This window comes from Primulina tabacum, chromosome 5 (genome assembly GCF_025594145.1).
Source record: "Primulina tabacum isolate GXHZ01 chromosome 5, ASM2559414v2, whole genome shotgun sequence".
NCBI lineage: Eukaryota > Viridiplantae > Streptophyta > Magnoliopsida > Lamiales > Gesneriaceae > Primulina > Primulina tabacum.
In genome coordinates this window covers 23,079,828-23,093,485 of record NC_134554.1, presented here as the reverse complement: position 1 = coordinate 23,093,485, position 13,658 = coordinate 23,079,828, and the positions used below count along the sequence as shown (strand labels likewise).

Sequence of the window (13,658 nt, the reverse complement as noted above, 5' to 3'; positions counted from 1 at the left end):
TTACCGACTGTGGTTCTGCCAAAAGTAGACTTGCCTCCACATTCTTGGCTTTCTCTACAGCATCGGCATAATTAACAGGTGCTCCAGCGACTACTAAAGTGCAAATGGTTCGATTCAATCCTTGCATAAAATGCGATAGCTTGTTTCGATCACTGTTAGCAACATGAGGAACATAGACAAGAAGCGCTGAAAATTGAGAGGCATACTCCACTACAGTCATATTACCTTGAGTCAATCTATTGAATTCAGCTTCCTTGGCCGAATAGTACGAAGGCGGTGAATACTCTCGAGCAAACTGAGCGCAAAATACATCCCAAGTAACTCTTTCACCTGATTCTTTCAAAGCTTCCTCAGTAGTTTCCCACCATAACTGGGCTCGGTCTTTTAATTGACAAATAGCCAACTTAAGCTGCAATTCAGGGGTGTACTCCAACATATTTTAGGAGCTTCAGATTCCTGAACAACTTCCTTTCCTTTTCTACCCTTACGTCCCGGTGCCATCTACAAGACACAAGGATTTAATCCACAGGCAGAAACAAAATAATCGGTTGAGTATAAGAGCATAAACTTAATCTAATACGCTCTAGTCATGCAGATACAATTAATTCAAAACATATAAACAAGTAAGAGCAAGTAATCAAACACATGCACAATCATTTTATTGGTGTCTAAACTCGAGTATCCTAGACTCTAATTCGAGCGTATCCCAGTTACGCTCTGATACCAAACTGTCAGGGCCCGTGCACTTAGTTAATATTTAATTACCACACAACAAGGATTAAATGGTGTAAACAGCGAAAACGAGTTTAAAATGTTCATTAGGGCCTACAGAAATTTCGGCATGACCTCCCTGTAAGTAGGACATCCCAAAAATTTCAAAACACAACAATAACAATATACGCTCGAAAATAACATCAGTTTCACAACCAACCCAACAAACATCCTACAGCCGCACTGGCCAGGAGTAGACACCACAACCACAAATAAAATCCAAAACAAAATTAAAACATAACCATACAGCTACACAGGGCATCTCCCTGACAAATGTATCAAACCAGCATAATATATATATAAATATCTGGGAACTCTGACACCAACCGACTGACTACTGGGTACCACTCGCTGACGCTCCACCAGACGCGTCAAAACCCCTGGAATGACCTGCTATGTCATCAAAACAACCACAACATCAAAAGAAAACAGGGGTCGGACCCCAGTACGACAAACCAGTAAAATCACGACGTAAATAAAGGACATCTAATAATATCAAGTAAATGCAATGCTATGTGATGCATGAATGGTAACAATGGAATAACGGATACCAAATGGAGTCCAAACGAATAGCATCATCAACAGTAACAGTGGCCACCCGTGCCAGGAATGCAGCATCAAATCGCCACTCGTCCATGCACGTAGCATCGGGAATGCGAGTAGCTAAGTCGCTCGTCCCTAGCTGTCATCTGGGAATGTGGCTAATCCTAACCCACTCGTCCCTCTGATGACTCAATATCTCAACAGAATCAACATAAATAGCCGTCAAAGGAGTCAAGGCTCAATATGTTATGCCAACATAATTAATGCATGAATGCATCAAAATAAACATTCAATGCACATAATAGCAAACAACATTCACCGAATATTCTTACACGCCAATATAAGCGTCATAATGATATAGGTTTGAACGTACCTCAATTGCAACTTACAATACCACGGCAAATTCTTAAGGATTATCGACTGAACTCGCCCAACAATAAAACCTACAATATAAATTCGCTATACACTTCAATACAATGCATACCAAACGACCAAAATAAATCGTCTCAGTTAAAATTCGAAATCCGGGCAGCCTATATAACCTTTCAAAATCTGGAATTTCAAACTTAATACCTCAATACTCAAAGCTAGAATGCACAACGTTAATTTCGCAAAGGTGGCTCGCTGGAACAAGTTGCCGGAAACACTGTTCACGCCGGAAACCTAGCTTGAAATTAGGGGAAAAGCTCAATTCTTCACTTTTATAAACTAATACACCAGGAACAACCAAAATTCGAAGCCAAAAGCTTACCTAAAACCGAATCGAAGCTACGCGCACCGCTGCTGGAAATCAAGCCAAATCGAGCTCGTCACCTACCGATTCAAGGCAGGAAAGTAGCTAATAGGTTGAAGGAAGAAGATGGCTAGGTGTTGCACTTCAACTCCAGCCTCTAACGGAGCAACGCGGCTGAGGCAGAAAGTCACGAAGAAGGGCCGAAAGCTACTGGAATGGAAGATAACTCTAATCTGCTGTACGCTATCTCATAGAAATGGTTTGGGTAATTATAATAAAAATGGGAAATGGGCTGGGCTTATTTTAAGTATTGGGCCTCACATTCTCCCCTACTAATAAAAGATTTCGTCCTCGAAATCTAACAAACACAACACTGATATCCACAACATTACATCTGATAATACATAGGAAATTCAGAATACATCGCGTAATTCATTACATTCTCAAACAAATGAGGCCATTCTTGTCGCATCTTTGCCTCTAATTTCCATGTAGATTCTTCTCTTCCATGTCTACTCCATTGTACCAAAACCAATGGAATCGTCTTGCTCCTGAGCTGTCTTTCCTTACGGTCCAAAATTTGCACTGGATGTTCAACATAGCTAAGGGAACTGTCCAACTCCACATCTTCGACATTCAAGATATGAGAAGGATCTGGCTCATACTTCCGCAACATAGATACATGAAACACATTATGTATCAAAGACAAACTCTGCGGCAAATCCAAACGATACGCCAATGTGCCAATCCTCTCAACAATCATATACGGACCAATATAACGCGGAGCTAACTTCCCTTTATGTCCAAATCTCATAGTACCCCGGAATGGTGATACTTTCAAGAAAACATAATCGCCCACTTGGAACTCTAAAGGTCTACGCCTTTTATTAGCATAACTGGCTTGACGATCTTGGGCTGCTTTCATCCTTTTCCTGATCAATTCAACTTTATCTTTCATTTCTTGAATAAATTCTGGTCTTGACATCTGTTTTTCTCCTACATCTTCCCAACATATCGGTGATCTGCACTTTCTTCCATACAAAGCTTCAAATGGTGCCATACCGATTGTTGCCTGAAAACTATTATTGTAAGAGAATTCAACCAAAGACAATGATTCTTCCCAACCACCTTTGAAATCCATCACTACTGCTCGTAACATATCTTCTAGAGTCTGGATGGTTCTTTTTGACTGACCATCTGTCTGCGGGTGATAGGCAGTGCTCATAGCCAACTTTGAACCCAAAGCTGATTGCAAACTTCCCCAAAACTTCGAAGCAAACCTTGGATCACGATCAGATACTAAGGTTACTGACACACCATGCAATCTCACTATATGATCAATGTACAGTTTCGCCATTTTCAAATAAGTGCAAGTACGATCATACGGAATAAAATGAGCTGATTTAGACAATCTATCAACAATCACCCAAATCGCATCACAACCACGATTAGAACAAGGTAAATGTGTCACAAAATCCATAGCAATGTGCTCCCAGTTCCACTGCGGCACTTCAAGACTATGTAACATTCCACCAGGTCTCATTCTCTCGGCTTTAACTTGCTGACACGTTAAACATTTAGCCACAAAATGAGAAATATCTTTCTTCATACCTTCCCACCAATAATGAGCTCTCAAGGTATGATACATCTTTCGAATTCCTGGGTGAATACTGTGTCGACTACAATGTGCTTCGCGTAGTATAGCTTCTTTCAGATCTATCAAATTAGGAACCACAAGTCTACCATTAAAGCGTAGACTACCATCTGAAGCAACACTAAACTTTTCTGTCTGACCTGTTCGAGACATTCTTTCAATCTATGAATATGCGGATCGGTCTTCTGTGCTGCTTTGATTCTGGACAAAATCTGTGGCTCGACTTGAATAGATGACACTATAAAGTAGTCTCCACTGATCTGATAAGTCCATCCTGAAGTTCCCAAGTGCTCGTGAACTTTAGAGATAGTCAAAGATGTCAGCATAGTATTCTGAACTTTCCTGCTGAGAGCATCTGCAACAAGATTCATTCGCCCTGGTTGATACTGAATCTCACAATCAAAGTCTTTAAGTAACTCCATCCATCGACGTTGTCTCATGTTCAAGTCAGGCTGTGAGAAAAGATATTTAAGGCTCTTGTGATCCGAATAAATCACAAACTGCTCACCGTACAGATAATGACGCCATAACTTCAATGCAAACACAATAGCAACCAACTCTAAGTCATGAACTGGATATCGGGTCTCATGCGGCTTCAACTGACGAGAAGCATATGCAATCACTCGCCCATTTTGCATTAGAACACATCCAAGTCCATTTAGAGATGCATCTGAACAAACAACATATCCACCTGAGCCTGATGGCAAAGCTAGCACTGGAGCTGTTGTTAACTTTTCCTTCAAAGTCTGAAAACTTGACTCACATTCATCAGTCCACACAAAACGTCGATCTTTTTGCGTTAATTGAGTCATAGGCCTTGCTATAATAGAAAATCCTTCAATGAAACGCCTATAATATCCTGCCAAACCCAAGAAACTGCGAATATCGGAAATGTTCGTCGGTGTTGGCCAATTGATAACAGCTTCCACTTTACTAGGATCCACTGATACTCCTTGAGCTGATATAACATGACCCAGAAATACAACTCTGTCCATCCAGAATTCACATTTAGAAAACTTTGCATACAATTGCGCTGTTCTGAGTGTCTGGAGGACCAACCTTAAATGTTCCCGATGCTCCTTCTTTGTTTTCGAATAAATCAGAATGTCATCTATGAAGACAATAACAAATCTGTCTATAAATTCTCGAAAAACACGATTCATCAAATCCATAAAAACCGCAGGAGCATTAGTCAATCCAAAAGGCATAACTAGAAATTCATAATGCCCATAACGTGTTCGAAATGCTGTCATCGGAACATCTTCCTCTCGAACTCGAAGCTGATGGTAGGCAGAATGAAGATCGATCTTTGAATACACTGATGTACCCTGCAACTGATCAAACAAGTCATCGATACGCGGCAGAGGATACTTATTCTTCACAGCAGCTTTGTTCAACTGCCTGTAATCAATGCACATTCTCATCGTTCCGTCTTTCTTCTTTACAAACAATACCGGAGCTCCCCAAGGTGACATACTTGGTCTAATATAACCTTTTTCCAGCAAGTCCTGTAATTGCTCTTTGAGCTCTTTCAATTCCGCTGGAGCCAAACGGTATGGTGCTCTAGAAATAGGATTTTGTCCTGGACACCAACTCAATGCTGAAATCAATTTCAATCTGGGGTGGAAATCCAGGAATTTCATCGGGAAATACATCAGGGAATTCCTTGACAACAGGAATATCAGAAACTTCAAATCTTTTTCCCTGTGTCGCATCAACTGCATAGATCATGAATCCTTCATTTCCTGTCGACAAGATTCTAAACATTTCCATTGCTGACACTAATGGAATACGTGATTGCGAATCACTACCGTAAAAATTCCATTTACTGCCATAATACGGTCTGAATCTGACAACTCCATGGAAACAATCGACGGTAGCTCGATAATTAGACAGAGTATCCATTCCCAGAATACAGTCGAAGTCAGACATATCTAGCTTGATGAGATTAGTTATCATAATATTATCATCGAATCTAATCACACAATTCAGAATTATCTCATGAGACATCAAACATACACCGGCAGGTGTAGAGACTGACACAGTATCTATCAACGGAGTAGCAGCAATCTCATGCTCATCAACAAATACAACAGATACAAATGAATGAGATGCTCCTGTGTCTATCAATATACGAGCGGGATGATCAAAAATAAGACAGATACCTGCGATAACTCCGCCCGGTGCGTCTTGAACTTGATCCTGGGTTAAACCATGAACTCGAGCCTGCTGTGGCCCTGGGAAACGCTGTTGTGCAGAACCTCTAGGCTGAGGATAGCTAGACTGCTGAAAAGACTGAGTCGGAACAAAAGGTCTAGTTGCTTGTCCTCTAAAATCCTGACCAAACTGAGGTTGCTGAAATTGTTGTCTCGCTGCATTCGGACATACTCTAGCATAATGTCCAACTTGCCCACAGATATTACAAGATCCCTGAACTCCCGTACACTGAGTGCTGAAATGCTTACCACCACAACGATCACAAAATACTCCACCTGGTGACCCAACTGAACTTCCACGCTGACTGCCGGAACTAGAAGAACTGCTACGAGTCTGTTTCTTGAATTGTTTTCCTTTGGCCTTAAAATTTTGCTGCTTTGGTTGTTGATAAGACTGCGTAGGCTGGTATGGCAGTAAAGGACGGTATAATGGTGCACCAACTGGCATCGGCACATTGCCCCCGAAACTCTGAGGAATACCTGGTTGAACCGACTGTGGTTCTGCCAAAAGTAGACTTGCCTCCACATTCTTGGCTTACCGACTGTGGTTCTGCCAAAAGTAGACTTGCCTCCACATTCTTGGCTTTCTCTACAGCATCGGCATAATTAACAGGTGCTCCAGCGACTACTAAAGTGCAAATGGTTCGATTCAATCCTTGCATAAAATGCGATAGCTTGTTTCGATCACTGTTAGCAACATGAGGAACATAGACAAGAAGCGCTGAAAATTGAGAGGCATACTCCACTACAGTCATATTACCTTGAGTCAATCTATTGAATTCAGCTTCCTTGGCCGAATAGTACGAAGGCGGTGAATACTCTCGAGCAAACTGAGCGCAAAATACATCCCAAGTAACTCTTTCACCTGATTCTTTCAAAGCTTCCTCAGTAGTTTCCCACCATAACTGGGCTCGGTCTTTTAATTGACAAATAGCCAACTTAAGCTGCAATTCAGGGGTGTACTCCAACATATTTTAGGAGCTTCAGATTCCTGAACAACTTCCTTTCCTTTTCTACCCTTACGTCCCGGTGCCATCTACAAGACACAAGGATTTAATCCACAGGCAGAAACAAAATAATCGGTTGAGTATAAGAGCATAAACTTAATCTAATACGCTCTAGTCATGCAGATACAATTAATTCAAAACATATAAACAAGTAAGAGCAAGTAATCAAACACATGCACAATCATTTTATTGGTGTCTAAACTCGAGTATCCTAGACTCTAATTCGAGCGTATCCCAGTTACGCTCTGATACCAAACTGTCAGGGCCCGTGCACTTAGTTAATATTTAATTACCACACAACAAGGATTAAATGGTGTAAACAGCGAAAACGAGTTTAAAATGTTCATTAGGGCCTACAGAAATTTCGGCATGACCTCCCTGTAAGTAGGACATCCCAAAAATTTCAAAACACAACAATAACAATATACGCTCGAAAATAACATCAGTTTCACAACCAACCCAACAAACATCCTACAGCCGCACTGGCCAGGAGTAGACACCACAACCACAAATAAAATCCAAAACAAAATTAAAACATAACCATACAGCTACACAGGGCATCTCCCTGACAAATGTATCAAACCAGCATAATATATATATAAATATCTGGGAACTCTGACACCAACCGACTGACTACTGGGTACCACTCGCTGACGCTCCACCAGACGCGTCAAAACCCCTGGAATGACCTGCTATGTCATCAAAACAACCACAACATCAAAAGAAAACAGGGGTCGGACCCCAGTACGACAAACCAGTAAAATCACGACGTAAATAAAGGACATCTAATAATATCAAGTAAATGCAATGCTATGTGATGCATGAATGGTAACAATGGAATAACGGATACCAAATGGAGTCCAAACGAATAGCATCATCAACAGTAACAGTGGCCACCCGTGCCAGGAATGCAGCATCAAATCGCCACTCGTCCATGCACGTAGCATCGGGAATGCGAGTAGCTAAGTCGCTCGTCCCTAGCTGTCATCTGGGAATGTGGCTAATCCTAACCCACTCGTCCCTCTGATGACTCAATATCTCAACAGAATCAACATAAATAGCCGTCAAAGGAGTCAAGGCTCAATATGTTATGCCAACATAATTAATGCATGAATGCATCAAAATAAACATTCAATGCACATAATAGCAAACAACATTCACCGAATATTCTTACACGCCAATATAAGCGTCATAATGATATAGGTTTGAACGTACCTCAATTGCAACTTACAATACCACGGCAAATTCTTAAGGATTATCGACTGAACTCGCCCAACAATAAAACCTACAATATAAATTCGCTATACACTTCAATACAATGCATACCAAACGACCAAAATAAATCGTCTCAGTTAAAATTCGAAATCCGGGCAGCCTATATAACCTTTCAAAATCTGGAATTTCAAACTTAATACCTCAATACTCAAAGCTAGAATGCACAACGTTAATTTCGCAAAGGTGGCTCGCTGGAACAAGTTGCCGGAAACACTGTTCACGCCGGAAACCTAGCTTGAAATTAGGGGAAAAGCTCAATTCTTCACTTTTATAAACTAATACACCAGGAACAACCAAAATTCGAAGCCAAAAGCTTACCTAAAACCGAATCGAAGCTACGCGCACCGCTGCTGGAAATCAAGCCAAATCGAGCTCGTCACCTACCGATTCAAGGCAGGAAAGTAGCTAATAGGTTGAAGGAAGAAGATGGCTAGGTGTTGCACTTCAACTCCAGCCTCTAACGGAGCAACGCGGCTGAGGCAGAAAGTCACGAAGAAGGGCCGAAAGCTACTGGAATGGAAGAGAACTCTAATCTGCTGTACGCTATCTCATAGAAATGGTTTGGGTAATTATAATAAAAATGGGAAATGGGCTGGGCTTATTTTAAGTATTGGGCCTCACAACATGCCCTGAGTTAAGAAATGAAATTATCCATTTATTCCAACTTACTAAATAAGAGATGCTATGCATGCTTAAAGAAACCTATATCACAAGTAGGGGTGTAAGCCAGTTGGCAGGCTCAAATTGTTGTTCATGAGCTTGCGAGCCCAAACACAAACCCAAAACTAATTCTGAATTTGACCTGAAACCCCTTTATTTTGAGCTCAATGATCTCGAGCTCATTTTTTGTAGTTGAGATTGATCATTTACACCCCTAATCACAAGAATCACATTAGAATTATCATAAGCGGTCAACCAAAACTCGTACATCGACATGAAGAGAATAATAAAGATTAGGGATGTTGAAAACTATCAAAAAATGTCTCGCCTGGTCATTGAGTGATCTACCACCATAGCATATTCATCTGATTTCCCTATGCATTTCAAAATCCGATATTTACTGACCGATATCTTTCCATAAGAAACTGAAAATTTTACTAAGAAATGAAAACCCAAATGAATAACCTACGCCACAAAATGAAGAGAACTTCAACTTAATCAAGATCACATGCAAATGGACAATTAGAAGTTTTATGCAGAACTAATTCCTTGGGCATGTATTTTGAGCATATTTTTACTAGGTAACATTAGCTCAGAGTTCCTAATCAGTCATTAAAAGGACTTGAATAGTGCCATCAATAATACCAAGTCTAAAAGGGAAGCATATTCCGACAACAAAGTACCACGCCACGGCAGCTTTTTAGGCATATAAAGTGTTTGACAAAAGCAACATGATATTTTGCATTTCCTCTTGCAATTTACTTACCAAATTGTGAGTCTGAAAATTCATGAATACCTCCCCCAGACTGCGCATATTTTAGATAATAGTCAGAAGCAGCTTTAAATTTAAAAATCTCCTAATGATAAGATTTATAGATATGTACCTTGACAGAAAAATAAGCCCACACATTTGGTTTGCTTTTGAAACTCAACTCCTGTTTGTAGTTGCGGAATGATGCAGTGATCATCATGAGATTGGGTATATAGAAAGAAATAGAGCTGCTCAATCAGACAAATTCTGACCTGTACTCTTCCACTTGTTGGCTTAAAGCCATCATCAGGGTCCTCACTTGTCACACGAACGGCCACACAATGACCTTTAGGCCTTATAGACTCTGCTTTGTCAAAGTCAAATGGAGTAGCAACAATGGATGTTGTCCTCCAAGCATCATAACCTCCACCATGTTCCATACCGTAAAATCGTCGTATCTCTAATTTATTAAGCACAATGAAAACCATCATCAAAGCTTAAAAAAATTAAAAATTCAGTAAGTGAGAAATGTGAAGAAAAAACCTGGAATTTGCCAGAGAGGGACACCCATCCCAACCGCAACTTGTGCCGCAGGAAGATTTATTTCAGCTATCCACTCAGTGACAGGGTGCTCCACCTAAAAATTTGACAAGAAGATAAATCCTACCATAAATAGTTCAGTGACAAGCAATTCACAGTCATCTTCACAGGAGAGAATTAGTTCCAAAAATCTTGGCGACCCAATCTTCCTATTAACAAAAAATCCATACTTGTACATTTACTTAGAACTAAAGTGAGGTAGTGTGAATTGAATCTATGTTCATTTGATAGTATCAATAAATAATATCAGAGTCATACCATGGATGAAAATGTAACAAACCTGTAACCGTGGGTTTAACTCCAAAAAATAATATTCGCCAGTGTCCATACTGTACAAATACTCCACAGTTGCGGCTCCAACATAATTAACACTTTTGGCCAGCCTTCTAGCAGCTTGCTCAAGTTTCCTTACTGTTTCCAAGGGCGCGACTGTTATTGGGCCCTCTTCAATGATCTAAAATAGCATTATGTGTTGAAACAATACTTAACACAGTTGTTCTATGGAAGAAGGAAATTTTTCTTAACAGAAGAACGCAGATATGCTTACTATTATAATATGCAAAATAACACATGGGGACCAGAAAATAGCAAATTATTGCTCATACACCATGTCTCTTTCCCTTAATACTATATTCAGAAGTATCATAGAAACTAACCTTTTGGTGTCTCCTTTGAATGCTGCAGTCACGGCTATGCAAAGCAGCAACATTTCCATATTGATCACAGAGCAGTTGGACTTCAAGATGTCGGCTCTGAGAAAGAAAACCATATTGATGTTAAAATAAAATCTCAATGATGCACTCCTGAGACTTTAAAGTAGAAGAAAAGAATGTTCTAACCTGAGAAGCAACCTTCATTATGAATATGGGGGAACCAGGAACTTCACCTTGAACTTGTTTGAATAAAGCCCGGACTTCATCATCATTATGGACCTATAGTTAGATATGATGATCAATGATGTTTGTCTTACAGAAACTATGGTACAAAGAAAATCAAACTTGAAACTCAAAAAAATCAAGTTCAAAATTCTTGCTCCTAGTCAAAAGGATACAGTTCACTTGGAATTTAACTAAAAATATCGCGATAATTATACCTTTCTAATGCCTTTACCACCTCCACCCCAAGATGCTTTTACCATTGCAGGGTAACCCACAACATGGCAACTAGATATTGCTTCTTCTGTGGTATGAACACACGCTTCCCTATATGCAGTATCTGGGATAGAGACCAAACAACAATTGGGAGAAATTTTCACCTAAAACAATGGCAAATGCATGAAATGATATGACAAAGAGAAAGCAAAGAGGTGTGGCTTCAGAAACAGATACGTACATGAGAACCACTCCAAGGCAGAGTTGGCACTTCTGCAGCTTGTGCAATCAACGATGACCCAATTTTATCTCCCAATGCAGCCATCGATGCAGATGGTGGCCCCAAAAATATGATGCCTTTTGCACTCAAAGCATCAGGCAGCTCTGGATTTTCAGATGCATGACCCCAACCAGGCCACACAGCATCAACATGTGTTATCTCGGCCATCTGGAAATAAAAATACAAATGCTAGTTTAACTTTTTGTTCTAAATTAATCATCCAAGCGATTTGTTCTCAGTTCAATTTGTGACAACACCAGATAATCGTCATACATTTTCCCTATCTCTTTTGTGTGCAAGAACGAGCCTAGTTATGCAGAAAGCATATAGATGCAAAGCTATTGCAGCTATAGATTCTTAGAGAGGAAAATGAAGATAGGGATCATGCAAAGTTTATTATTTAAATTCCTAGATTAGCACCAAATTGCCCTTAAAATCTACCTTTGCACAGTTTCAAACAACTCTAAAATGACATTATCCAATGATAGAAACTAGAGTACAAAAGGACAGACAAAACTATGTCTACAAACCTCAACAATGAGTTGAACATTAGCATAGTTATTGTTGTTAGTGCCTCCAGGCACTTCAACAAATTGATCGGCTATCCTAATATGCTCTGCATTTATTCTCATATCCTCCGGAGTAGCCATTGCCACCAACAAAATTGCCTTCTCCGTGCCAAATGTTTCATAAGCCCATGTTCTAGTGCTACGTATAAACTTGACAGCTGCCATTCCATTGTTAGCAATCAAGATACTGTGAATCGGCCACTTTCCTCCAAGGGCTTGACAAAACTCATTCACTTCAAGTACTGAGCTTGTAAACCTTGATGGAGCAGGTCCACTTACATATCCATTAGCATGCCTACCACTGGTTGACACTTGCCTTCTTTGAGCTTCTGACATATTGAAGTAGCTGAAGAAAACAACATTCGTTAAGAACACAATAATTTCGATTTTTATATATGTTTTGTCTTATCCCATGTCGAACTGAAGTATCTGATAATTAAGACAAATGATTCTAATACTAGCTTTTGGCCCTTTTGGACAACTCTGTAACCAAAACCTAAGGTGGTTTGGCAAATAAAATCACCTAGATCAAAACAGACAATGTGATCATTTCAGAAACCAACGTTATGGGACCAAATCAAAATCTTGCTGATCATTTGTAATGCAATATTTGCCTAAAAAAATTAAACTAATAAATTCGAAGTTTATCATCTGATATACAAGTACAAAAAAAGTTCCTCTTACAACGGTAAATGTATTCAACCTAAAAGTACTAAACAGCTGAATAAAGAATTAGAGACTCCTATACAACAAAGACCACTCCCAAGAAAAACCATAGCAAACAGAAGTCGTCTTCAATCAAATAGAGCCCCAGAAATGGAGAAAGGCTGCAAGCAAAGAAATTCTCAACCGGGTTAGCTCTTATTCTCGAGCACTACCCGATTCAAGGAAAGAAATGCAAGCAAGGAATTCAATATGATGGGTAAAAAGCTGTGAAGTACACCAAATTCTTGGTGGAGAAGAAGAAAGTGTGTTGATCATTGATGAATGCAACGTATTTGGTATTTTTGGTTGGGAGTTTGGTTTAGATTGGTTGGGCTCTTAAATATGAGCGGCCATTTTTAATGATGCAACCACATGGCTCTCCCTCCATCTAACCTACATATCGCATACATTAAATTTTTCAACTTTTCTAATTTGTATGTTAATTAAAATTTAAAAATAAACAATTTAGTTTTTTATATTTTGGGGTGTTTTTTAAAATCATCGCAAAATACCACCAACAATGACGAATAATACATAAATATTGCAGTGTCCGCCAATATTTGGAGTGAACGATGTAACAGCTGCAGTAGTGTCTACTCTTTTTGGCTGCGAAAATTGCTGCGCCAACTACGATTTCAATTAAAATTATTTCACACGTTAAAAACTCTACACATTTTCGACTTTTATATATATTTAATTTAGTTTCATCCGTATGATACATAGACGTAAAATATATACAGTTGCACAAGTTTTAATTTTCATTTTCAAGAATTGAATTAGCCACTATTATTTTTCGGCAAAAA

The 13,658-nt window shown here is 39.5% G+C and overlaps 3 protein-coding genes across 4 annotated transcripts in view; all 3 read right to left on the bottom strand.

Annotated features, from left to right (window-relative positions):
- The window catches only part of LOC142547321 (acetyl-CoA carboxylase 1-like), a 28,069-nt gene extending 18,029 nt beyond the window's left edge, over positions 1 to 10,040 (bottom strand). Inside the window, exons 1-3 of one of the 2 annotated variants that reach the window (XM_075655572.1) lie at positions 9,883 to 10,040; positions 9,744 to 9,794; positions 9,626 to 9,665 (exon numbers count right to left, since the gene is read on the bottom strand). In XM_075655572.1, coding sequence (XP_075511687.1) covers positions 9,626 to 9,665; positions 9,744 to 9,769 — 66 coding nt within the window. In that variant the 5' untranslated portion in view covers positions 9,770 to 9,794; positions 9,883 to 10,040. Of the gene's footprint in view, positions 1 to 9,625; positions 9,666 to 9,743; positions 9,795 to 9,882 lie in introns of those variants that run through there. The other variant, XM_075655571.1, reaches the window with a different exon arrangement.
- Positions 12 to 6,447, bottom strand: LOC142547322 (uncharacterized). The gene is made up of 2 exons (XM_075655573.1): positions 5,867 to 6,447; positions 12 to 1,161 (listed from the first exon to the last, which is right to left on the bottom strand). The coding sequence occupies exons 1-2, from the start codon at positions 6,363 to 6,365 to the stop codon at positions 1,106 to 1,108; spliced, it is 555 nt and encodes a 184-aa protein (XP_075511688.1). The 5' UTR covers positions 6,366 to 6,447; the 3' UTR covers positions 12 to 1,105.
- On the bottom strand, positions 9,863 to 12,231 carry LOC142544273 (acetyl-CoA carboxylase 1-like). The gene is made up of 9 exons (XM_075651332.1): positions 12,112 to 12,231; positions 11,543 to 11,749; positions 11,304 to 11,465; positions 11,050 to 11,142; positions 10,867 to 10,962; positions 10,491 to 10,664; positions 10,154 to 10,247; positions 9,930 to 10,070; positions 9,863 to 9,882 (listed from the first exon to the last, which is right to left on the bottom strand). The coding sequence occupies exons 1-9, from the start codon at positions 12,229 to 12,231 to the stop codon at positions 9,863 to 9,865; spliced, it is 1,107 nt and encodes a 368-aa protein (XP_075507447.1).
- Between the last annotated feature and the right edge of the window lie 1,427 nt (positions 12,232 to 13,658).

What these genes read in the sequence shown, in the direction of transcription:
- LOC142544273 (XM_075651332.1), bottom strand. Translation starts at nt 12,231, where the DNA reads ATGGCTACTCCGGAGGATATGAGAATAAATGCAGAGCATATTAGGATA. An exon ending in TAATGAAGGTTGCTTCTCAG is followed by an intron (nt 10,963 to 11,049) that starts GTTAGAACATTC and finishes TTTCTTTCTCAG; the next exon opens with AGCCGACATCTTGAAGTCCA. An exon ending in TTCAAAGGAGACACCAAAAG is followed by an intron (nt 10,665 to 10,866) that starts GTTAGTTTCTAT and finishes ATGCTATTTTAG; the next exon opens with ATCATTGAAGAGGGCCCAAT.
- LOC142547322 (XM_075655573.1), bottom strand. Translation starts at nt 6,365, where the DNA reads ATGCCAGTTGGTGCACCATTATACCGTCCTTTACTGCCATACCAGCCT. An exon ending in ACCGGGCGGAGTTATCGCAG is followed by an intron (nt 1,162 to 5,866) that starts GTATCTGTCTTA and finishes ATGACATAGCAG; the next exon opens with GTCATTCCAGGGGTTTTGAC.